General features: G+C 44.0%; 1 protein-coding gene across 2 annotated transcripts in view; it reads left to right on the top strand.

The window, feature by feature from the left end:
* The window catches only part of gpc1b (glypican 1b), a 117,175-nt gene that overhangs the window by 57,126 nt on the left and 34,053 nt on the right, over positions 1-25,996 (top strand). For both annotated transcript variants that reach the window (XM_079488752.1, XM_079488753.1), the window contains one exon: positions 10,718-10,876. In XM_079488752.1, the coding sequence (XP_079344878.1) occupies positions 10,718-10,876 (159 nt within the window). The remainder of the gene's footprint in view (positions 1-10,717; positions 10,877-25,996) is intronic.

Raw genomic sequence — 25,996 nt, forward strand, 5'->3', positions numbered from 1 at the left:
AAGCCATTTTCACAAAGTGCTTTACAAAAAATGCATTAGGACGACAGTGCATAAGAAACGCATTATGAAAGGACATCTGAATACAATGAAATCTAGTTGGAGCAAATTAAATAGGACAAAATTAAATAGGACAAATAAGATGATTACCTAACAGTGTAGACTAGAGCGTCAATCGAAAATGTCAGACAAAAAGGCAGCAGCAAACAGAAAGGTCTTCAACTTCCAGCATCCATATTGTGGATGCTTTAATGTAGAGCAGAAACATAAAATACACCGTGCGTTTCAGCGCACACTGTGCCATGCATGGAAATCAATGGCTTTGATGAGAGAAATGAATTCGGTACGGTTGTGATCAATAGTCTCCAGGCTAAAAACCTGGGACACCTCATACAGTATGTCCAAAACTGTTACTTTTCAGGATTCAAATTCAGAAATAGCAAAACTAACAGATCTACAAACTCAGACGTGGATTCGTTTCGAGCTTGTGGATCTCCTACTTTAACGTGTGTGTGTGTGACGCTGCAGTATGATCAAGTACGACATTAATTTAATAAAAGAAAAACTATGGATATAAGAGGTTTCTGCCCAACAGGAACAATATCTTTAATGTACAGCAGAAACATAAAATACACTAGTATGAAGCCCTGAGGGACTCCGGTCAACCATACAGGGTTTAAGTGGTTTGAAAGAGCTGAGAGTTGATGTGCAGATGTGCACTTTTTCTGGGAATTTGTTCCAAATATGTGGTGCGTAAAAAATTGAACACTGCTCCAGTTCTGATTCCGGTGACGAAAGCAGACCTGTCCCAGATGACCCGAGAGGCACGCACACACACACGCACGTGCGTGCGCGTGCACACACACACGCACACTGACATGCACAGACATGTACCCATGTGCGCACACATACAGATGGGTCCACACAGGCATTTTCAGACACATGCTATGTATGCATGCATGCACACACATGCGTGTGCGCACGCACATTTTAATTTCTTTATTTGCATTTTCAATTAAAGACATAAATCATCATGTCAAAATCCAAATATTATCAGGGTCAAAATGCCCTGCAAAGACCGTGATCACATGATTATCTGCAATCTACAAGCTAGACACAAGCAGACTGCCAGTTATGGATACAGGTGACAGTGTCTTTTCCATATAGAGTGACTGCCAATAATGGCAAACACAGAACACACGCACACACATTCACACGCGTGCGTGCGGTATGGAAAAGGCAGCTCACACAGTCCAATAAAGATCACCAGCCTTCATTAACATCGGGTCACAGTCATGAGAAGCAGACAGCGTGCGTTTCAGCGCGCACCGTGCCATGCATGGAAATCAATGGCTTTGATGAGTGAAATGAAGTCGGTACGGTTGTGATCAATAGTCTCCAGGCTGAAGCTTCACTATAATGACAGAGCAGTGCTCTCAAAAACACTCAATTCCGCAGTAATTTACATTTATCGCAGTACATATCGTCGCTGTCGGGTGGAAACCTCTTATGTCCAAAACCGTTCCCTTTTACATTATTATTCTTCATGTTTTTCAATTATTTATTCTTTATTCTTTGTTCGGATCCCCATTAGCTTCCACAAAGTGGTCGCTAGTCTTCCCTGGTCCAAAGTGGTCGCTAGTCTTCCCTGGTCCAAAGTGGTCGCTAGTCTTCCCTGGTCCAAAGTGGTCGCTAGTCTTCCCTGGTCCAAAGTGGTCGCTAGTCTTCCCTGGTCCAAAGTGGTCGCTAGTCTTCCCTGGTCCAAAGTGGTCGCTAGTCTTCCCTGGTCCAAAGTGGTCGCTAGTCTTCCCTGGTCCAAAGTGGTCGCTAGTCTTCCCTGGTCCAAAGTGGTCGCTAGTCTTCCCTGGTCCAAAGTGGTCGCTAGTCTTCCCTGGTCCAAAGTGGTCGCTAGTCTTCCCTGGTCCAAAGTGGTCGCTAGTCTTCCCTGGTCCAAAGTGGTCGCTAGTCTTCCCTGCAGTCCACACAAAAATGTATACAATAAAAACAGATTTATTTTGACCTGAGATCAGATTCTAAAAATGTCTTAAAAAGCTATGTTTCCATGTCAGTCGTTCTTCGATTTTTCAAAAATAGCAGACCTACAAGCTCGTAGCGCGCCACTCGGTGGCGCGCTATGAGCTTGTAGATCTGCTATTTTTCAATAGCTAAAGCATAACATAATGCTAACACCAAAAGGGGTTCCCGCCCAAAATGGGTTAAAACAGACAAAATGTAGTTATCAGCTCAAACAGTGAAGTCGCTCTGCATTTAACAGAGACAACAATGACCAATAGTAACAAATACAGTGTTTACACAAAAAATACAATTAACTAATTTCCTGCCAGAATTGTTTCAGTCTGTAGTCCCTTCATCCTGCCACGGCCTTGCAGCACCAAGTTTTATTTTGAAGATCCCAAAATTCACCCCCAAAATGAACTGGAAGCTAAATCGGCTAAGCTAATGTTGGCTATGGTGTTTTTCTAAGTCATCCGAAGCGTTAATATTGTAACCGCGAGGTAGCGATGAGTTAGTAACGAGCTGCTAACATGGCCTGAGCTCATGCAGCTTCCTCATGCATGCATGAGGACTCGGAGTGAGCAGGCCACTTCCTATCAATCTTCAATCTTTGAACATTTGTTCAAAGATTGTTGGACAACAACTTCAGAAACTTTATACATCCACGTATGATAACAGCATCCTAAGGTTAGCAAGGAATATCACCTCTAATACTAAGCATGTGTTGTATGGAGAATATAGGTTGCTACCTTCAGGAAGGAGATATGGTGTATACCAGCATACAATAAGGTCAGACTAAAGAGGTCCTTTGTCCACCAGTCGACCTTGAGGCTTAATCAGGAGTCGTAGTAGCCTCAGGATAATCTAAGCGGTGGATATTGCTCTTGTCTTCATGTCTTTATGTATGTAAATTGTCTTGTTCTTTATGTTATGTCAAATGTGTATATATGTGTTCTGCATACTTGGCTGCTGTGTCGCAAGACAAATTTCAGTGTGAACTGACAATAAAGTACTATATCATATCATATCATATCACCTGACCTGGCCTGAGAGACATGAGCATTTTGTCTAAATGTCTCAATAGAAAAGCAAGGGGACAAAATACAACCAACCCAATTGTTTTGTTAACATACTCTGACATACAGAAAAAAAGTTTTAATAATGCTCATACAAGGTTTCTCCCCGATTGCAACGACATGTAGTGTACAGCCCCCACTACAGACAAAATCTGTTTTTAAGGCCAGGAAAGCCATGTTTTGTCTGGTAGCTTTTGCCAATAAGACAGATAAATTGGACAGGGTGGTCCCGAGACAGTGGTAATCTAAAGATCTACATTTGCGGAGCCATGTATCATTCCAAAATATGCCTTCTGGAGGCTGAAAAAGTCTTTGTCCACACAAAAAAACAAAACATTCTGTAACAGTATTAAGTGATTTATTGTGGCATGCAGCACATGCCGTAACAAGTAGCAAGTATAAAGTGAGATTAATGTGAGATTTTTGCTGTTAAGTGTCACAGACTGCAGACCCCAGTGTCACACATTATGCCGTGGATTTGCTCCCATGCTGTGTGAGGGGGTGTGAGGGGTGTGAGGGGTGTGTGAGGGGGGTGTGAGGGGGTCTGCCTTTCAACTGTGTCGCTGATAAGCAAGCAAGGTTTACCACTGCAAATTAAAAAATCTAATTAAATTTATTCATGAAGCGCAAGTTTGCCTCCACGTGCCTTACATGGAAAACAGAGGACCACCTATGGCTCAGACCAGAGGCAAAAAGAAGACGAAATATTGACGCTGTTGGGCAGAAACCTTGTATCTTTTTTGGTCGTTTTTTGGGTCAATAAATGCCTTACTTGATCATACAAGAGTGTCACACAGAAGCAGCGAAATAGCTGATCTACAAGCTCACATCTCAGCTATTTTTATTATAATAGCGGTGGTTCTTCCAGAACCTTTTCATGTCAAGGACCCCCAAATTGAAATGTATTTGGCCTCGGACTGCGGACTCGAACAGGTTTTGTGAAAGGGACCCCCAGAACAACAATATGTAAAACAAAAAATATAATAATACAAGTGATTCATTAAAAAATCCTAATAAATAAATAAAATAGCAGATGTACAAGCTCGTAGCATGACACAAAGTGACCCACTGTGAGCTTGTACATCTGACATTTTTGAATAGCCAACGTATAAATGGATAAAGTGGTTAAAATGGTTGTGATGCTGTATTAACTACTTTTGCTGCGGTTCAATCTGTCCAATAGAGTTAAGAGGTTTTGCTACTTTTCATTGGTTCAATATTGCTTTAACCAACACAACAATCAATAGCACTGATTTATGAAAAGAATGTAAATCGAAAACCTAAAAAAGCGAGTTAGGTGGTTTCTTCCCGACAGCAACGATATTAGAGGGTGAGGGTGAGAGAGCGCATCTACACGCACGCACGCACGCACGCACGCACGCACACACGTGTGTTTACATACTGTATGAGAGAGGCCTGAGGTAACACTGGGGCAGACCTGGAAATACAAGAAGATCTCCGTGGGCCCTGGAGCAAGGGAGGGACGGACGGAACAGAAAGCCAAGGTGGGGAGGATTACACTTGGCGAATACACACACATAATAAAAACATTATAAAACAGTGAACATCGCAGTTAGGCCCAAACCGCACCAATGCAGCAAATAAATATATATGTTTTAAGGACATGTCACACCAATGCAACTCCTTGCAACTGCCATTGGGGATAATGGTTTCAATGAACTACAACTACTTTTTGCATGGTGAATCATTGGTGCGGTTTGGGTCTATAAGAACTAGCTCGTAGATCTGCGATATTTTCACTACTTTTGTGTCACTCTTGTATCAGTTGTATCGTGATGTAGGGCGTTAATTTACGAAGATTTATTTTAACATAAAACGGGGGAGATACGAGGTTTCATGCCTGGCGGCAGCGACGAGATACGTTCCAAAAGCAGCCGCTAGAATGAGTCACGGAGCTCTCGTCACTGCTGGGCATGAGGATGAGATGGCAGTATCAATGAGACGGAGTTAGGTCTCTGGCAGGCAGGGTGTGATTGTGATACCATCTGATGCCCAATGGAACTTTTCAATCTACACACTTGTTTAGTACAAGACAGACCACTGGCACAACACCAACAAGACTGATTGACTGACTGACTGACTGAAGAGAGAGAGAGTGAGTGAGACAAAGTGAGAGAGATAGGAGCCTTAGAGGCAGAGTATTAAGTCCAGTCTCACAATCTAAAATCATCTTCTGAAATGCTGTGAAGTCGTAAAAGGCATGAAAGGCTTTTGGTCCACTGTACTTTGCAGAATTTCTGATGTTTCTGTCTGTGTGAGGGGGGCATGGGGGGGTTATGCATATGGAGATGTGTGGGAGGACATCAAAAATGTTCAGATGAATGCTTAAAAGGGTGAAATATCTATTCCGTTGATTCTGAATTCTGAAAGAATATGATTGACACATGATATTCGCTCTCGTGGCCCTTTAGATGAATGTTACTTTGAGAAAATATACCCTCAATTTCGTAGCTGCTTGGATGTATAATTTTCTTCCATTTTCAATTTGAACCATTTTAACATTTCTTCATACACCCCCCCCCCCCCTCTCTCTCTTTCTCTCTTGTGTGTGTGTGTGTGTGTGTGTGTGTGTGTGTGTGTGTGTGTGTGTGTGTGTGTGTGTGTGTGTGTGTGTGTGTGTGTGTGTGTGTGTGTGTGTGTGTGTGTGTGTGTGTGTGTGTGTGTGTGTGTGTGTGTGTGATTTTATAGCTGAAAATTCAAATGATATGAAAGAACAGTTCCTCTGGCACTCTCATAAATGTTTCAGTTGGGACACTCTCATCCCAGTTCATGGCAATGTTATGCATTGAAACGGGCTGTGTGGCTCGGCACCCGTGTAGATCCATCCATGAGCTCGCCCATCGCTGCACATTTGGGTCTCGGTCACATAGCGTTACCATCCAGGATTTGAGGTGCCGGGGGAATAGGGTAACAGGAAAACCAAGGCACTCTTCTGGTGAAAAGGTTAAAAAGCCTAAAATAGATGGCCACCGCTTCCTTTATGCACATTATGCACATCAGGCTGTAGAAATACCAGATTTTTAACAGCGGAATGTTGTTTTAACACCCCGTTTTTACTATAGGGGGTAAGCGCATGCATAACGTGAGTGGAAAATCGAGTGACAAAGTGAGTGGCAAAGTCAGTTTAACATCGTTTAATGCAATCAGATTTTTTTTGCCACTCAGTAGGCGTTCCCACATAACTTCCGGGTATATGATGTCACGCGCATACCCTCTATAGAGCGTCGCAGTCCCGCCCCCTACCATGGACCAGGAAATGATTCTCCGTTCATTTTCCTCATAGACATTTCAGAAAGTATTTATTTAAAGATGTTTACGCCACGGACAAAGCCAACTCGAGTCGTGACAAATCATGATAACAAACACAATTTTTTGGGCCGAACAAATAATTAGAAAGAAGAAAAAAACGGCAGGTTACAACACTTTTTTTGTTGTTTTTCTTCTTTGTAATTATTTGTTTGGTCCAAAATATTGTTTGTGTTGTCATGAGTTTTCACGACTCGAGTTGGCTTTGTCCGCGGCGTAACCGTCTTTAAATAAATACTTTTTGAAATGTCTATGGGAAAAATGCATTCATTTCCTGGTCCATGGTAGGGGGCGGGACTGCGACGCTCTATTGACATCCATAATGACCATGTGAATACTTTCATGTTTTCGATACAGCGTACAATATAATTACCCATCCTGTTGAACCTGTTAACACTACTGAACGAGTCCAGGAACTACCACAAGGGATGGTGACAGTTGGAGCTAGACCCCCGTGAGATCAAATCTCCGACAAGCGTGACTCGCGAGCATTAGTCAAGACTCTGAGCTCAGAACTTCTCATAGAGTCGAAACTAAAGATGTGCAGATATTAAAGAACATGAAATTGGGACGGTTGATGGCTGATTTAAGCGGTCTCAGAACTAGGTGTGACTTCGGTGCTGCGCCTGTTGTGCATTGAGCTAATTGAAGCACTGCGAAGTAATGTTCAGACAGAACATTACAGTGTGTTCTCCCTTGTTCTCCGCAGCTATACGTTGTCTTCCAAACGCGACCACAGCAGGGCAAGCAGAACTGTGTTTCTGTATATCTCAGGGATATACAGAACCTTGTGATTTCAAAACCTTGGCTGCCGTCTGTCCTACAATTGAGCCTGTTACAATGATAATAATACACACATGAACCCACATAGACTGTCGACATGGTGAATGCTATGCAGGAGGAGGCTGGCAATTTAGTCACTGATGAGCTGTCATTTGTGGTAATGGTGAGAGATGTCGAACATGAAGATAAGAATGAGCGTGGGTTTGCTTATAAATACGCTGTGTAGGATTGTGGGCGTCTGTGATTGAAGGGTGTATGAGCATATGGTCCGTTTCCAGCACCTGTGTTGCTGCTGATGTTTCTAGTGAAAGAAATTTGAAATACAAATTTCAGAGGTTGAAATTGATGATGGTTCAATCATCACCCTCTTAAAATTTTATTTCAAATTTCTTTTCAGATATCTGTCGGCCGTGGCTTGCTTGTTCTCATTGTCATTGGCTCCCGTTAGGCACTACTTCAGGCTGCTTTGCACAGAGCTATTCCCAGCCAACTCAATCAGGCTCCATGCAGGGACAATTGTATCATCAATATACATTCAATTTAACATTTAACTACAAAAGGCTAGCCGGCCGGGGCACCTGATGGAGGGGAAAGGAAGTGGTCGGAATAACGCGTTCCTTCCACACGCTACGTCCGGCCGGCGAAATTCCCCCCTGTCAGGTGAAAAGAAGCAGCTTGGACTCCTCATGCATAGAAGGAAGCATGAGGTCAGTCCGCTGCCCCCCCCCAGGTTGGCAGAGGAAGTGTAGCGCCCAGGATTACATTAGATAATTGACACTGGGTGAAAAAAAGGGGTTGCAAAATCATGGGATAAAAATAAAATAAAAACTAGAAAAAGTGCCCTTCTGGGCACAGGTCTCCACCAGGAGGATAGGACTGTGTGAGATGTTTGGCAAAATGTTTAGGAGTAATATAAACATGTTGGCCTTTGATGGCAATTGGATGATTTGAGGCATTTTGTTCCAAAAATGTGTTTTGCAAAAATCTACCTGTTGGTGGCGCTATAACAGGCCAATGTGAAAAGGGTGGGATATATCATATATTCCTCAGCCTAGTAAGAAAATGTGTTAAAGATTTCACGTAAATTGCTTGCTGCGTTCATGATTTGAGGCTTTTGTTCAAAACGGGGCAATCTTGCAAACTGTGAAAGCCAATTATAGCCAATTAGGATGGAATATGAAATATCGGACAGATCCGACTTGAGCACATGACCATAGAGATACTGTGTAACGATTTGTGGACAGAATCTGGAGGAGTAATATAAAAAAATGTGTTTTACAAAAGTCGGCCTCCTGGTGGCGCTATAAAAGGCAGATGTGGAAAATGCAGGTCAAAGGTTTGTCCTTGGCCTCTAGGGAGTGTGCATGCAACGTTTCACGAAGATCGGTGCAGTTTTAGGTAAAAAATGTGAAAAGCTGCCTCATGGTGGCGCTATAACAGGCCGTTCTGGAAAATGCGGGGCAGAAGTTCATTGTTGGCATCCAGGGAGTGTGTGTGCAAAGTTTGGCATCGACCGGGTTAACGGTGCCGGAGATTAGCTGGTAACGGACGGACGGAAGGAAGGAAGGACGGACGGACGGACACACACACACACACACACACGGACGGAGTGCAAAACATACTCTCTCCCCATGCCATCGGCCTGGTGGAGACAAAAACTACAAAAGGCTGCAGAGAATTGTAAATATAGCCGTTTGTAACACTTGACATTTACAGTGTACATTCATAGGCCAATATTACAAGCACAGTAGGTACGGTACGTGCTGTATGTAGAACTAGCAACTTCCTCAACTTGTGAATCATGTTTATTCAATTCATTGAATAAACATTCCGCTAACCAGACAGCCACCTTTTCACTGAACTCCTTTCCATATAATTATATTTTAAAAAGCATCTGGTATTTTTGCTAGATATGGACTATAGTTTATAAACATCTGAAGGTAGGTGTCCATTATCTTTTGCCCTCCCTTTGAAGTTTGCAAGGAAAGGACACATTCCACCTTCCTGGTCTTCGGAGTATGCGCATGTGTGCGCACGGACACGCATATGGTGTGTGTGTGTGTGTGTGTGTGTGTGTGTGTGTGTGTGTGTGTGTGTGTGTGTGTGTGTGTGTGTGTGTGTGTGTGTGTGTGTGTGTGTGTGTGTGTGTGTGTGTGTGTGTGTGTGTGTGTGTGTGTGTGTGTGTGTGTGTGTGTGTGTGTGTGTGTGAGCACATGCACATACCCTCAGTCAGAGGCGCTTATTAAGGCTGTAGGGGAGTTGATGCCCCCTCTCGCTCTGCTGCTCTCAGGGCCACAGAGTTTTCCACATCCTGCCATGCAGACAGACAGCCAGCCAGCCTGCCAAGGGGCCTGGGTTCAAGGCTGTAAAATCCTTCGCCATGCTTGCCGGCTGCCTCCATCATCCTCAGTCCATGTGTTCTATTCAAGCGGTTCTCAACCTGTGGGCCGTGAGGATCTCGGAAGTAGGCCCCCAAATAATTGGCAAAACACCACGATTTAACGATAATATAAGTTATATAACATTCATTCATTCATTCACAATCCCACCTACTGTTCATGAACACTTTTGAGATGTTCAAAAGTGGGTCCTCCTGGTGCAGAAAAGGTTGAGAAGCACTGTTCTGTTCAACATGCCAAATCTCCATCTTTATCTCCATTCCACCTGCGTGATATCACAAACATGCAGGGTTGATCCCCTCGATGCACTCATTCAATGTATAGCTTGTACAATACCTGTATCGCTTTCATTATACAACACGATTGTTACATTGTTTGTACAGGTACTGTACATACGAGTAAAACATACTTTTGTTTGGCTCCTCGGACATTGTAGCAGAATAGTAACATGATAACAACCATAATGATATAGGATAGGAAAGAGAAAAAAGACAAAGCCGACATCTACAGTATACACACAACAGCAGTCAAGAAATGGATTCCACTCCTACACCTTTTGTCAAATGTCAATGCTGTGAAAGTAAGCCTGTGTCATTGTCTTGGTGCTGTAAAAGGTGACTTTGGTGAGGGGGGGGTTCGGGGCTTAGACAGACATACAGTACTTTATGTTCACGATGTTAAAGGTATATTCAGTGATTTGACTTAATTCAAATATCACTTATTTTCTGGATAATCCTCCCTACTATAGAGTGTGCTGACTATATAAGGAGTTCCTCCCTGTCCCCAGTGAGCCCCTGGGGTCAAAAAACCCTAGTTTCAGTTTTGGTGGCGGGTGGCAAAGCCTTCATCCAATCAGGATGAGAGGGGCCTTCCTCCAATCATGATCGAGTGGGGGCGGGCCTTGGTGCACATGCTGTTGGCCTGTTGCACTTCCCCCCCACTGTAGAGTGTGCATGTGCACATTTTGTTACCGGGGCGGACTGGGTGGTTTTCAAAATCACCCAAATCACTGAATGCTCCTTTAAATGCCAAAAACACAATAAAATCATTGATGGCAATTATGTGTATGACAATGAATCGTCAAGTAAAATGTCCTGATCTTTTTCATCTCTTCTCCAGGGGAGCACCTGCGTATCTGTCCCCAAGGGTACACGTGTTGTACCAGCGGCATGGAGGACAGCCTGGCCAGTCTGAGTCGCAGGGAGATGGAAGGGCTGCTCAAAGAAGCCGGACGTGCCCTGCAGACCTCACTCACCGGACAGTACAAGGCCTTCGATGGTGAGTGAGCGTGTGTGTGTGCATGTGTGGCCGTGCACGTGCGTGTGTGTGTGTCTGTGCGTGTGCGTTTGGAGTTTGAAAATAAGCAGCCAGATATGAATGCATTAGGCCTTAATATAACCATAATGATTAGGGTTATGGTGATGTGGAATTATGTGTTCACTTATTCAGAGGGGGACATCAAATCAAACTTTATTTATATAGCACATTTAAAAATGAGTCGAACAAAGTGCTGCACAGGTTAATTAAACACAATCCAACAAGATGTGGTCAAATTAAAATTAAGCTGTGATTAAAAATGCATTAGCCTACTGTACATAACCAAAAACTGACTTAATCTTGCTCATCTTGTAGGACCATTGAATAATCAAGAAGCAGGTGTGAAAAAATAGAAAAAACGTGCGCGTGCGCGCACACACACACGCACGCACGCACACGCACTCACACAAACTTTGGATGCTCAGGCTAGCACTCCCTACAAGAGTACGGCCATGGGCAAATACAGGGAGTAACATCACAGATCAAAGTGCATGGGCAAATAGACACCATTGATTATCGTTACAAGAAAGTATAACCATAGAGACTCAACAACCCTGACCTAGAAAACAAGTCCACTTCTAGGAGGCGACTTAGGCGTCAGGATCCAGCGTGTCAGATGTCGGGTTGAGAACCCCTGTTTTAAAAGATGATCACCCCAGCTCAATGACCCACGAGGCGACAGACCAGCCTTGATTCTTTCAAACTCAAAGTTGAGATGTTTAAATGCTATAGATCTATCAAATTGAAATACTATGTTTTGTATTGCCAATCTAATGAAGTCTTAACAATCACTGAGATGTGGGGAGAACAGAACGTGATATACTTTCAAAAACGTCCAAAAAAACGGATGTGATCTATCGCCCAGTGGATAAAGGTGGTGGTATATGTACAGAAGCTCTGTCTCAACTTCCAAAACGTCTTGCTATTTGAAATTGAAGACACACTTGTTTAGTAAAGAAGTAAATTGACAGCTTCATAATTGTACAGCTTTGTCCCTGTCTTGACTTCACTTGGAAAAGAGGTTTTATACCTCAATAAAGGTTTAATAGAAATAATAATAATAATAACCAGTAAGACGCCTGAGGGTGAGAAGCGACCTCGCCCTAAAGGGTTTGGGGGGTAAGATCAAAACACGGATGAATAAAATTGAAAAGCTAATCTATAAAAGTGAGTTTTATGGGGATCTAAATCAAGGGACCAATTCAGCGAGCCTGGTCTCCAGGGGCAGGGCATTCAAAGTGTAGAAGCTCTGATGACAAAAGCCTAATCTTCTTTCATCTTTAACCTGCATTTTGTAATACTTAAAAGTGCTTTGGCAACATACTGTACGTATATACCTGTATATCCTCCATTATTCTTTGTTAGAGGGTTGTATAAATCGGGCAGGATGGATATATCTATCCTACTGTGTTCCTAAAATTCGCACAAATTCATTTCTCAGCCTCCAGGTATAGACTCTGTAAAGTGTTTGTTCTCTCCAGATCTTTAATAAACAGAAAATTCATTTTCAGGTGCTTTCACCAACTCCATCCAGTCAGGAGAGAGTACCCATTTAGACGCTTTCATTTTTAGTGTTCCAGTTCCAATTTTGTCTGCTCACTTCTTTGTTTCATCAACTTCCAATTTCACTCGTTTTATCCTGAATTCTGTATGAGTTCTCTCTTCTGCTATCCCGACCTGAAATGTATTTGCTTAAGCGCTGGAGAGACCTCTGTTATTAAAAACTCTAGCGATGTTTACTATGGCAGTATAGAGCTATATAACATTTATTTTTAACAAATAAATATCACTTACACCCCATTTAACGTAACAGAAAATGATATATCACAGGCCATAGCATGATCGATAGAAGAGATGGCCTGCCAGCTGTGACCCACCTTGGCAGATGGTGGGTTTTCTTGTACTCGCCCACTTTTGAGCACGCGCGCGCGCGCACGCCCGCGCGCACACACACACACACACACACGCACACACACAGAATACCATGAGGGATTTACTATAAGTCAAAGTCTTATGTAATCTCTCTCTGGACTAATGAGGAATCTGAACTGCTATATGTCATAACTCAGCGCTGGTGAGCCATGATGACGCAAGTTAAAGCCTTGTTACAGTATAAGCACACAGTGTACTCGAAGGCAGGTTGATGCGAAGGAGATTGGAAGGGTTAGGAGAGAAAGTGTTACGGAGTGTGACGTTAGACCCAGAGATTGTATTCATTATCGCAGTGGCGCTCTGTGGCAGACATTGATCCCATTTGAATTCAGCCAACGGAATCGAATTTGGGGGGGGGGGTTATGTTTTTCTTTTACTTTTTTGAAAATTAATCTGACACCAACGCGTAACTCAACCTCCCATAGCCTCCCCTAGTACCATAGCCTCGACCCAAGTCTAATCGCAATTCCAAAATCTTGTTGAACTGAAACGCCCCCCCGCTTGGTTTGTTGAACACGGATGGCATTTTAATTGGCTGGCAAATTGGTCTGCGCTGCGCCGGCCCGTAACGCACATCCCGTGTACATTTTGCAAAGCGACTGTTTGTGTATCGCACATCAGAGCCGTCACTGTGAAACACCAAAGGGCTATTGCATCACAGGACGAAGGTCAACTCTCCTCTTGATTGCGATGTTTACAGTGGCAGACACGGAGAGGGAGACGGAGAGCTGGGAGAGGGAGAGATAGAGAAAAACAGAAGGCGGGGGAAACGAGATAGAGTGAGTTAGTCACTGGACCATCAGAACACTGAGGCGATTATTTGTGTTTAATGACCTGTTCCGGTTAATAGAAGAGGGTCTAAGCATCTGTCTCTCTGCTGCACTCGTTCCCCTTGGCCAGAGTGTGACAATGGATCTGTCAGCTGGGGATCGGCTAGTTAGCTTGACCTTTTTCCAAATCATTGTGATACCGTGATAAGTGGCTGAGTGACGTTTGCTAACTCTCTCTCTCTCTCTCTCTCTCTCTCTCTCGCTCTCTCTCTCTCTCTCTCTCTCTCTCTCTCTCTTTCTCGCATGGTCCCTTTCCACTCAGTCATGTCCATGCCAAAGGGATACTTTGGCTCATTTCTGCCAAAACACACAGAAAGACACGTTCACAAATAAATGTGGCAGGCAGGCACACACACACACACACACACACACACACACACACACACACACACACACACACACACACACACACACACACACACACACACACACATACACACCAAAATAACCTGTCCAAGGCATACACATTCCGTCCAAGTTCGTTTATGTCATCTTAAGGTCCTGGAACGTTGGCGTTCTTCGGGGGAAACACCTAATTTAGCACAGCGGAGACGGTAAACAACGCAGAACGCAGTCAAACAGCACTCAGCTATCTAAACAATCTAACGATGTGCATCCAGTACGCCCACGCACACACGTCATGGAAGCAGCGGCTCTCTCACTCATGGCCTCAGAGGAAACGGGTCATCCTGAGGCTGTCGCTCGTTAACCTGTCCACATACCATACGCTGTCTTCTGCCATGGGTTGTGACAGAAAGTTCAGCTCATGCTGTTATTTGACTCGACCTTTCAGACCAAACCAGGCAGCAAGTTTCCGTCGCTGCATATGAAGTCAATGCGGAAGTCAATTGAAGCCTAATTTTGATACTGACGCTTAACGGCATTGCCGACGGCCTTCGGCAATTGAGCTTTTATAGCGCGTTCGATTGCTCGAGCCAAAATGCTACTCACGTTAGCCGGTTAGCTAGCTGTGTTGTTAGCACAGCACTGGATCGCCCATCTTAGATCGTCATCGCCATAAGAATCCATTCTATCAATTTCTTTCAATCGCCTGTATCTCCTATTCCTTGTCCCAGATGGCATTTTGGTCAAAACAGCGTTTCTTTGACGGCACAGATCTGACAATGTAGAGCTCTCCAGAGCTCCGGTCTGGCTTCAGATTGTAAACAAGGCCCGCCTAGCTCCGTGTAGATTCCAAGGTTATGACTACTGCTCATGGACCGGAAATGGCGGCTTTTCAAAATAAGAGCTCAAATTAAAAAAATACTGGCGTGAATTAGATCCTAATTTTTCAATAAATGCTAGCGGCCTAAGTGTTAATTACCATGGAAAACATTGTTGTTAGTTTAAAGTCTTCTGCGTTTTTGTAAATTATTGTCGCATTAATTTTAAAATTGATAATAAAGTAGTGTATGCTTCTAGAGTTTCAACTGTTTCTACTTGGATATTTGATCGGACTATACAGTATACTTGATTTGAATTACCATAGTAAACATTGTTGTTAGTTTAAAGTCTTCTATGCGTTTTTGTAAATTATGTTCCCATTAATTTTAAAATTGATGATAAAGTAGTGTATGCTTCTAGAGTTTCTACTGTTTCTACTGAGTGAAACCTCGCTGCTCTTCCAGCCAATAGCATTCGTTTCCGGTTGCTTTTCACAACCAGATATTCCAAGATGGTGGATTTGGAATTAGCTGAAATAGTGGCTTCAAAACATCTCTATGGAAACCAATGGTTGACATCATGGCTCCCTTCTTCATCCATATTTCATAACAGTTCAGTGTTAATTTATTCTCGATTGAAAATTCACAAAGAATGGATTGTGGGCACTGATGGCACCATGATAGTGATAGTAAGTCACTTGCACTCGCTATCTGCCTCATCTTCAGGCCTGATACACAAAATATATGATTATGCTAAACATATGCCAGCGCAAACCCTCCCATAAGGTTCCACAGCTGAGTGCAATTTGCCCTCGTTGGCAATTATGCAAAGTATAGCCTATATGGTGGCTTTGTGGCACACTATTTATTTGTGTACGAATGCATCTTTGACTGTCACTGAGTTGTTTGTGAAGCTGGGGCGGAGGTGTTTTTCGTTACCATTGTCGCAATATTGCTTGCTCTGGGTGGATCTTTGTTGGTTGTAAAGTGTCTTGAGACAACTTGTTGTGATTTGACACTTTAATAAAATTGAATTGAATTGAAAAAAAAGCCTGAAAATATGCATAGTGCCGATGGCCTATACTGGTTAAGACGCATACTATAGGCTCTAATGCAGCCTAACACCGAGTCGCAGGTTCGATTCCTGAACCCGTATATATCTCCCTGTTTCCACTGTACTATCCAATTTAGGTATACTAAAATCCAACTATATATCAGCCAACGCATGAAAGGACAAAAAAATGATCTAGTTCAATACAGCAAAATACAACATTTTGGTCTGCATTGACCTTCATCATGGATACCTGAAATGTTATATTTTCTGTTCCTGTACGTGAAGACGTGGGGAAATAAATATTTGACCTGGACTACTCTGCCTCCAATTAATAGCTTTATTATGTTTATAGACCATCAGGCTTCTGATTAACCTTATTAACAAGGTCATGCACACACTCTTTATGCATGCTGAAGGGCCATTGGTTGCTTGGATAAGGCAGGCTAGAGGCACCTGTACACACGACAAAGTATGAAAAAACAGTACAGTATACAAATTCCTGTAACCCGGGAATTCTGTGCGTGTTGTGAACAAATTAGTTAGTTGAGAGTGAGAGCATTCATGCGAACACAGACAAAAAAAGAGTCAAATGAGTTTTACACCCCTGTGCTAGAAATATCTGCATGATGATGTCTTGGCCTGGCTACATTCCCTGCTGCCATGATCGCTATAATGTCTGGGCGTGACACCCATCATAAATGTGCCTCTCTGAAGATGCTAACTACCTTCACTCTTAACTGCGTGCGGCTGTTAGCGCTGGTGTTAATGAATTGGACTTTTTTTTAATTTAGAATGAGGCTTATTTGCATAGAAAGGGTCGATTTGGAACTAAATGTTCACATAATCACCCACAATGTGTTTGTGAGTGCTTTGAGAAGTATACTGTTTATTTTTGTTGTATTTGTGCAGGTTTCGGGACCACGAATGCCAGACAATCCTTTGTGAATTTACCCCTGAGAGTGTACTATCAGAGTTAAATTAAGAGATCTAAAGATTTTATTGTGCAGTTGTAAAGTACAGGTGCATCTCTCCTCTCAGAGGTTATGTGACATGACGATTGTTTAACGGTTAGCCCCTCTTGAACTTGCACAGAAAGTTACCCTCACTCATCCCACAAACCTCGCCCCTACCCCATCAGATTGACGGCAGAGTTGACAGAGAGAATATGAAAGAAGGGTGGAGGAGATGGGTGAAAGAGCGCCTTTAACGTCTCACATCTTTCTGAAGGCAGAGGAGGCAAAGCGATAAGGCAGATGGTAAAACTGGAGCATACATGGGCTCTACAGATCTGCACATGTCTCTGGCCTACTAAGTACATGTTGCTTTTAGCCATCACTGCTGTGAGAAAAAATACGACGGCAGGAACCGTGATGTTTGTATTCCAGTGGGACGTGACCTCACGCCTGCCTCAGCCCTTGATAAACAGCCACTGCTGAAATAAACCAAAACCTAAAACCACCTCCTGTTCCCTCGTGGTGTCAGAAAAGCGCTTACAGTTAGCACCATCCCAGGCACTGGTACAACTTAAACCCTATATATATTTTGTTGTTCATCAAATAGCGAAAATAACCAATCTATAAGCTCACAATGCGTTGCATTACAAGGTGTTGTGAGCTTGTAGATCTGCTATATATTTGCCAAATCTTCTCCCAACTTCAAAGACTTTTCGCCTACTTTTTGCAGAATGTGTGCCTATTACGACATGGCCATAAGAGCAGCATTAGGATTCATGTGGTTAATTTATTTGGCTCGAGGGTGAACATTATGGTTGTTTCAGGCTTGAGGATAAGTGGAAGTAGCAGTAAAGAATATTTTCTAGCATAGTGAGCGAGGGGATCTTATAACAAAGCGTGTGCCCTGCAGTCAGTCAGTCAGTCAGCCAGTTGGTCTGTCCCTCCACATCTGGCTGTGTTTAGCAGGGTGTGGGCTATCTAGCGCCATGCAGCTAAGTGTAGGGTGTTACTGTTCCAGCCCAGCCAGGCAAGGCCTTTTTAGGCCCAGGGATTCTGGAAGAACCCACCAAGCAAGCCACAGATTAGAGGATGCTGCATGCTTGCACACAGCTGGCTTCTGGCCTGTACATACGTGCGCGCGCGTGTGTGTGTGTGTGTGTGTGTGTGTGTGTGTGTGTGTGTGTGTGTGTGTGTGTGTGTGTGTGTGTGTGTGTGTGTGTGTGTGTGTGTGTGTGTGTGTGTGTGTGTGTGTGTGTGTGTGTGTGTGTGTGTGTGTGTGTGTGTGTGCACGCACGTGTGTGTGTGTGTGTGTGTGTGTGTGAGCGCGCACGTGTGTGTGTGTGTGTGTGCGCACGCATGTATGTGTGTGTGTGTGTGTGTGGGGGGGGGGGGGGGGTGTGAGAGAGAAAGTGCAGGGGGGGGTTATAAATGGTCATACAGCAAATATTCCTTTTCTTTGCCTGAACCATTACATGGTACAGGCAGTCTTGTGGACGTTATATTCTGAGAGTAATCGTTAGACTATAGCAGAGGTTCTCAAACTTTTTTGGCCCAGATACCCCCTCTTCCTCGCAACACAGATAAGCATTTAGGCCTACATGTGTACATTTAGATGCCACTGGAACTATTTCTATTAAAAACAAAATCATCAAAATCATTCAAACCCATTTCGTAGTCATAAACAGAAACCACTACTACAATATGTATCATGTGCCAATAGTCATTTTATTCAAATTGATTGTGTGCAAAACCAATTAGAACATAATTGTAATGACAATGTGAATTATTTCGTGGACCCCCTGGCTATGCTCCGCGGACCCCAGTGTGTGTTCAGTAACATAATGGGCCTCCCAGTCTCTCTCCAGCTCCTTTAGGAAAAACAGAAAATACATGTTCAGGTGTGAAGACCAATTTCAGTGGTATTATGTAAGCAAACACTCAATTCCCCAGAGCATAAGTTGAGTAACTGCTGACATGTGCAGCGAGTGGGTACACGGTGGTCACCTTGACGCCACCTGTTCAACCCCTTCGATCATGACCATAAGATATGTGAATCTAATTATACACACCTGTTCAACCCCTTCAATCATGACCATAAGATAATGTGAATCTAATTACACAAAGCTAAATTACTTTTCCCATTAATCAGGGGTCATCGCCATGTTGACATGTGCCACGGACCATGGTGACCCCCTGCCAAAAAGACCTGAGGACAGATTCAACAAATGCCTTCTAAATCAGTAGTTCTCACACTTTCAAGATTTTTCTAGAAAAATAAGAAAATAGATGTACATGCTTTTCCGGTTTTAACAGGTTAATAAACTGAACTATATGTCTCGGTCAGTTACAGTACAATTAAATTAAATGACAAAGACAATAAATATTGTTTCTGCATGTCCATTCTATGGTATTAACTAGAAAAAGTGCCCTTCTGGGCACAGGTCTCCACCAGGAGGATAGGACTGTGTGAGATGTTTGGCAAAATGTTTAGGATTAATATAAACATGTTTTTGAAGCATTTTGTTCCAAAAATGTGTTTAGCAAAAATCAGCCTGTTGGTGGCGCTATAACAGGCCAATGTGAAAAGGGTGGGATATATTCCTCAGCCTAGTAAGAAAATGTGTGAAAGATTTCACGTAAATTGCATGCTGCGTTCATGATTTGAGGCTTTTGTTCAAAACGGGGCAATCTTGCAAACTGTGAAAGCCAATTATAGCCAATTAGGATGGAATATGAAATATCGGACAGATCCGACTTGAGCACATGACCATAGAGATACTGTGTAACGATTTGTGAGATTTTTGGACAGAATCTGGAGGAGTAATATCAAAAAATGTGTTTTACAAAAGTCGGCCTCCTGGTGGCGCTATAAAAGGCAGATGCGGAAAATGCAGGTCAAAGGTTTGTCCTTGGCCTCTAGGGAGTGTGCATGCAACGTATCACGCAGATCGGTGCAGTTTTAGGTAAACAATGTGAAAAGCTGCCTCATGGTGGCGCTATAACAGGCCGTTCTGGAAAATGTGGGGCAGAGGTTCATCGTTGGCATCCAGGGAGTGTGTGTGCAAAGTTTGGCATTGATCGGGCCAACGGTGCCGGAGATTAGCTGGTAACGGACGGACGGAAGGACGGACGGACGGACGGAAGGAAGGACACACACACACACGGATGGAGTGCAAAACATACTCTCTCCCCATGCCTTCGGCCTGGTGGAGACAATTATGATTGTGAACACATGCAGATTAATAAATGTTGACTAAAATGTGCTACTTGTAATGGATTTTGACATATTGTTCATGCCTATACATAAAGAGGAAAACGGTGTGTACGTTACAGAAACATACACATACATTTGGAACGAAGGCAGACAGTGATTTATCTTTGGCCATGACTGTATTTTTTCCATGCTGGGCAGGTTGTTGTTGTTGTTGTTCTGTGTTGTTGTTGTTTCCTCGTGAATATTGTGTGTCCGCTGGCCGTGTATATTGTTTTAAGGGTGGGATGATACGTTATTATGGATCCCACCGCAGTTCTAGGAAAGCCTATGTCTATCTTTGTGATTGGCCAGTAGTCACAGACCCACAAAAGTGGGTTGAAGTCAGGGACGTGTCACGGCCACAAAGTACAGGCGTTAACGGCACAGTACGCATACTCTGCTGTCACAAAGTTGTGCTCAATGCAAATTAAGAGGATTGTATTCTAGGATAAAAGGCTTTATGATTGCATTATGATACATACGATATGAGTGCTTATTATAGCTGTAATCATCCGTCGTTACTGTATACGCCAAATACAATGTATTTATGCTTAATCATGCAATGCTTTAAACTGTTATGTTGTTATAAAGCATTATGAGTATGTATGGGTTCGTATAACTATAATTATACAGTGGTGCATATTACAATGCAGTATAATTATGTTTATAGTGCGGATTATACCAAAATGTCACTTACAAGCAGATATTTATTCAGTGAAGTAATGAAGTAATAGTCAGTCATGTCATCATTGTCACTAACCCTGGGCAAGGACAGCCATTTTCCAGTTTAAGGTTATTGCGACTGTGAATAATATTAGCACAGAAAGGAAACTGACAGTAAGGCACACAGGCAAGAACACCTGAATGACCGTGTGCCGTGCCGAGGGAAGGGAATCAAATTAATAGCTGGAGACATAAATCTACGGAAATGGAAATACAATTGACCCATGCATAGGAGAGGAGAGTAAACAATACAGAGGGGGGGAAACAAAAGCATTGCTACGAGATGAGAGAGTGGAGAGGAAGAGAGAGGGACAGAAAGACTGAGCGAGGGAGGGAGGGAGCGAGATTAACTGGCAAACATTATGTTGTATTCACACCAGCAGACACAAAGCTACAGGCTACCGTTCATTTTCAATGGACGCCAGGGGCATGAAGATACAAAGCGATGCCTGACGTATAGCTGCTACAGAATCTGCCAAGTTGAGCCATCTGGCTTCAACTGCAGCTACAAAGCTACAAAACGAGTGTTTTCTCTTCTTTTTCTCTCTCTTCACACAATTCCTACTTGTAATGAGTAATTTTTTTTACAATTTACAATTTTGGCATTTAGCAGACGCTCTTAATTAATCCAGAGAGATACATAGAAATAGTCATAAAGGATCATAAGCAAGCTCTATGTAGAGTGCAATGTCTAATATGCTATCTAAATTACACGGTTAAGGTGGCCTTACACTAGCCGATAATCGGGCATTTAAGCGGGGGTGCCCGACCGCTCAAAGCGCGATCGGGATCGCGCTTTGGGTGCTCTGCCCGCTCCGATTATCCTGTAGTGTGTGGTGCTATCAGATTTCAGATTGAAAAAAATCGGCTAGTGTAAGGCCACCTTTAGTCATTGCATACGCCTGTAAGGTCATTGAGGTTAGTGCAAGTGCTACGGCAAGTGCTGCGGGCGAAGATGGAGTCTGAAGAGGTGAGTTTTCAGATCTTCTGTATAGCTGCCAGTTTGAACGCGGCATTAGCCAGGGCATTAGAGAAAGTGTGAAACGAGCAAACAGAGAGAGACATGATGAGATATGGAGGAGGAGGGCGTACAGAATGCGAGAGAGAAAGGTCATGCAGGACGGGGAGAGTGGTGGCTCCATGGGGAGCGCTGTGTTAGATGGCAGCCAGGTGTACCAGACAGACGGAAGCGTTAAACCTGGCAGGTGGTTCTCTGCCTAATGGTGCCACGGCTGGCATCTGGATGCGCTGGCACTGTGTGTGTGTGTGTGTGTGTGTGTGTGTGTGTGTGTGTGTGTGTGTGTGTGTGTGTGTGTGTGTGTGTGTGTGTGTGTGTGTGTGTGTGTGTGTGTGTGTGTGTGTGTGTGTGTGTGTGTGTGTGAACATCCTCATTCATTGCATATGCCATCATTACTATAGATGTTAGATGTTCTTGAAATGTGCTTGCCTGTGTAATAGTGTGTGAAGACAGACAGAAAGACTGACTGACTGACTGACTGACTGACTGACTTACTTACTTGAGATTTTAATCTCATACACTTGATTCTGATTCTGCAGAGTCAACTGGTCCTTCTGGCTATAGCTGACTGGTCAAACGGCAACTGGGTAGACTAATTTCTAGATGACCATACAATTATACTCTCTTATTATTGCGGGCTCGAGTAGCGAGGCCACTATTGTTATCGCATGTCTCTATTCTATACGTCTAGTTTTCCTGCTGGGCTGTGACGTCATGTGGGTCAACCAATAAATCAGCCTTTTCTTTGGGTGATTCAATGTTAAGATGTATCTAGGCTATCATATATTTATCATCTATCATTTATCATTTATCATCATAAATACAAAATAATGTCGTTCAATGTTAAGATATGTGCTGTTATGATGATAAATGATAAACTGGTTGGGGCGATTGGATCCAACTATCACCATTCGTATGGAATGGATGCTTGCTGATTGGAGCCCATACTATGGCTTGATTTTTTGGGGATCGGGTGACCAATAGGAAGACAAAAGGTGGAGGGTTACGTCTCATCCGACAGAATGCACTTATCAACTCGAGCCCACACTGTTTCTTCAGGAACAGTATTTTCTATATTATTGTTATTCAGTTGTCATTATTCAGACTAATGCACAGCTACAGTACCCTCTGTCTTTTATTGTCACTGCGTGTCCTCGGAGAGACAGTTTAAATATAGAATCATAGGGGGCTGGGGGTTGCGACTGGTACACGCCGGTGACGAGCTTCAGCTCGTACCCAAACTATGCCTGGTTTTAATGCCACATCTCCTCCTTGCATATGCCTGTCCTGATTTCCTCTCTGCACCTAATGAAACACCGCGGCGGTCGGCTATCTGGGTGTGCTTTCCTAATTGGACTCGGCCGACACGTCGTGTTTCTGTGGTGAAATATTCCTCCAATTAGACGACAGATTTCAATTCGTCCACCGGCGCCATTCCTGCTGCTCTCAGGGTCACCTCTGATGATGTCACCGAGTGACAAGGACATCTGCTGCCTCGGTGCCACCGCGATTGGCCAATCTTATCGGCATGCAAATCACACGCATTTTGGGTGATACGCCGGCCTAATTATGCCAAGCACATTACTCACAGGGGTGTGGGGGTGGGAAAGGGGGTGGCAGCGGGTACTTTTGGAAAGAATCGAGACGGAAGGAGGAGAGAGTGCCAGGGAACGAGAGGGAGAAAGGGAAGAGTTATGGCAAGACTAGCTGTTTAGATCCCTGTGACACACAAAGGGGACAGAAGATAGTGATTCAGAAAAGTGAGCTGAGGATGGTATAGGGGGAGAAAACAAAATGACATCCGGAAAACATCACGCAGTGACGGGCACACAGAAGGAGAGAGGGAGAGGAAACGAGCGAGGCAAACGAGCGCTGTAAAAGAGAAACAGATGGATACAGGGGAAGAGCAGACAAGGGTAAATAGTGCACAGCGCCAGACAGCCGAATGCCGGAGGGGTGCGACCGAGTGTAAGGGAGAGCCGGAATAAGGACTTTCGCAGAAGGTCCGTTGAAGAATGGAGTGCAGTATGTGTTGTGTCGGCTTGTTTAATAAGATGACGGTTTTAATGGTGTCTAAATGCTTGCTAACGGGGCTCTGGCACTGCTGGGGCACTGTATACGCATGTGAGAAATGCTCGTATTGATGGAGAGGTAGTCTGACACGTAAACGCTCTAATGGCTCCCAGATCCTCTTATAGTTTGTGCAATCCCCCTCAGCCACACACACACACACACACGCGCACGCACACGCACACGCACACACACACAGATATATAAGGTACACACCTTTTATAGGCACACACTAAAAGCACAATAATGCACACACAGGCACTTCCCACCCAGGACAGCAGTGAATTTGTCACCATTGAGGTTATTTGGCATCCTATACAAACGCACGCACGCACGCACGCACGCGCACACACACACACACACACACACACACACACACACACACACACACACACACACACACACACACACACACACACACACACACACACACACACCCTCACACACAAGGGCATCTACGTGTGTCCCTCCTAGCATAGATACTGTAGTAAAACTCTAAAGGCCAGTCCACGACTCCACACCGATGCAATTCCTTGCAACTGCCATTTGCGGATAATGGATAATGGTTGCACGGAGTTGCAATAGAGTTATAAATAATAGAGACGGCACCGGCATACTCCCTTGGGGTGTATGCCTATCTATGACGGCCTATCTACGTCATAGAATTGCATTCCTGAACGCGCCAGGCTGAAAGCATGAACGAGCACCGCAAGTCGTTCGTTCGTGTGTGTGCGAGTCATGAACGAGCCCCGCCGCTGTGGAGTACGAGCTCTACCATTAGGTTCTATGATGTAGATCAGTGGTTCCCAAACGTCTTCATGTCAAGGACCCCCAAATTGACACTAATTAGCCTGTGGACGCCCATTTGAAAATAATATGCCAGGGACACCCCATGCCAGGGACACCCCATGCCAGGGACACCCCATGCCAGGGACACCCCATGCCAGGGACACCCCATGCATAATAGAAGATTTGTACGGCTATAGCAGTGATTCTCAACCATTTTCATTTCAAGGACCGCCAGTTTGACATGCTTTAGGCTACGGATACCCATTTAATGGCATTTTTATATCTGGGACCCCCAATTTATATTGTAAAATCACTGTTAATTTAACTCGGAGTGTACAAATGGAACCAAACAGACCCGTTAGGGTCCGTTTGGTTCCATTTGCAGTTGTTCCATGTTGCAGGGAGTTGCGTCACACATCATTGGTGTGGACTGGCCTTTTAGACTTGAGTCTAAAGTTGAGTCTAGAGTGAGGAGAACGGTCAGATGTTTCTTGGGGCAGGGAAGGGAACCAGCGAAGGGAACCATGCAGGGGGCGCGGCCTGCAAGAGAGGAAAAAGCCCCATAGCTGAACAGAGCACACCTGATGACCCACAGTCAATAGATCATCACCACAGCCATCACCTTCTTAGTTCCTCCTTTCCTACAGTATGCCTTGCTTTCTCTACCTCTTTGTCTGTCTCTCTCGCTCACTCTCACTCTCGCTCTCTCTCTCACTCACTCACTCACTCACTCACTCACTCACTCGCTCGCTCGCTCGCTCTCTCTCTCTCTCTCTCTTTCTCTCGCTCTTGCTTACCATATCCTTTGCCAAGGAAATGACCAAAATGTCCGGCTAATAGGATCATTCAGCACTTGTCAGAGCAGACAAATCGAGTTAAGGATATCGGATACATCCTTCTCCCCTTCTGTCTCTATCTATCACTACACCTACACCTCTCTCTAGTCTACACCTTCTTTATAACCCTCCTTTGCCTCCTTTCTCTCCCACTTCTTTCTACCACTCTCATCCTTTTTTCGACCCCATTTCGTCTTTATTTCTACCCCTTTCTTCCTTCTTTCTATGCCTCTCACCTTCTTTCTCTCCCTCTCGTCGCTTACATTCTTGCACTCCTCTTTCTCTCCCTCTTGTCACTCCTTAGAATCCTTCTTTTGTGCACTCTGGTGCACTTGCACAACAAAATGGTCTATCGCGTCTCACAGCTCGTGTGCTCTGTGTTCACGGTCGGGTCATCCCGACTCTACTGCACCCATACTATCTATAAGCATCCACATCTAGGCATGGTTATATGTGTGTG

This window comes from Electrona antarctica, assembly GCF_951216825.1.
Source record: "Electrona antarctica genome assembly, chromosome: 19".
In the NCBI taxonomy this organism is placed as follows: domain Eukaryota; kingdom Metazoa; phylum Chordata; class Actinopteri; order Myctophiformes; family Myctophidae; genus Electrona; species Electrona antarctica.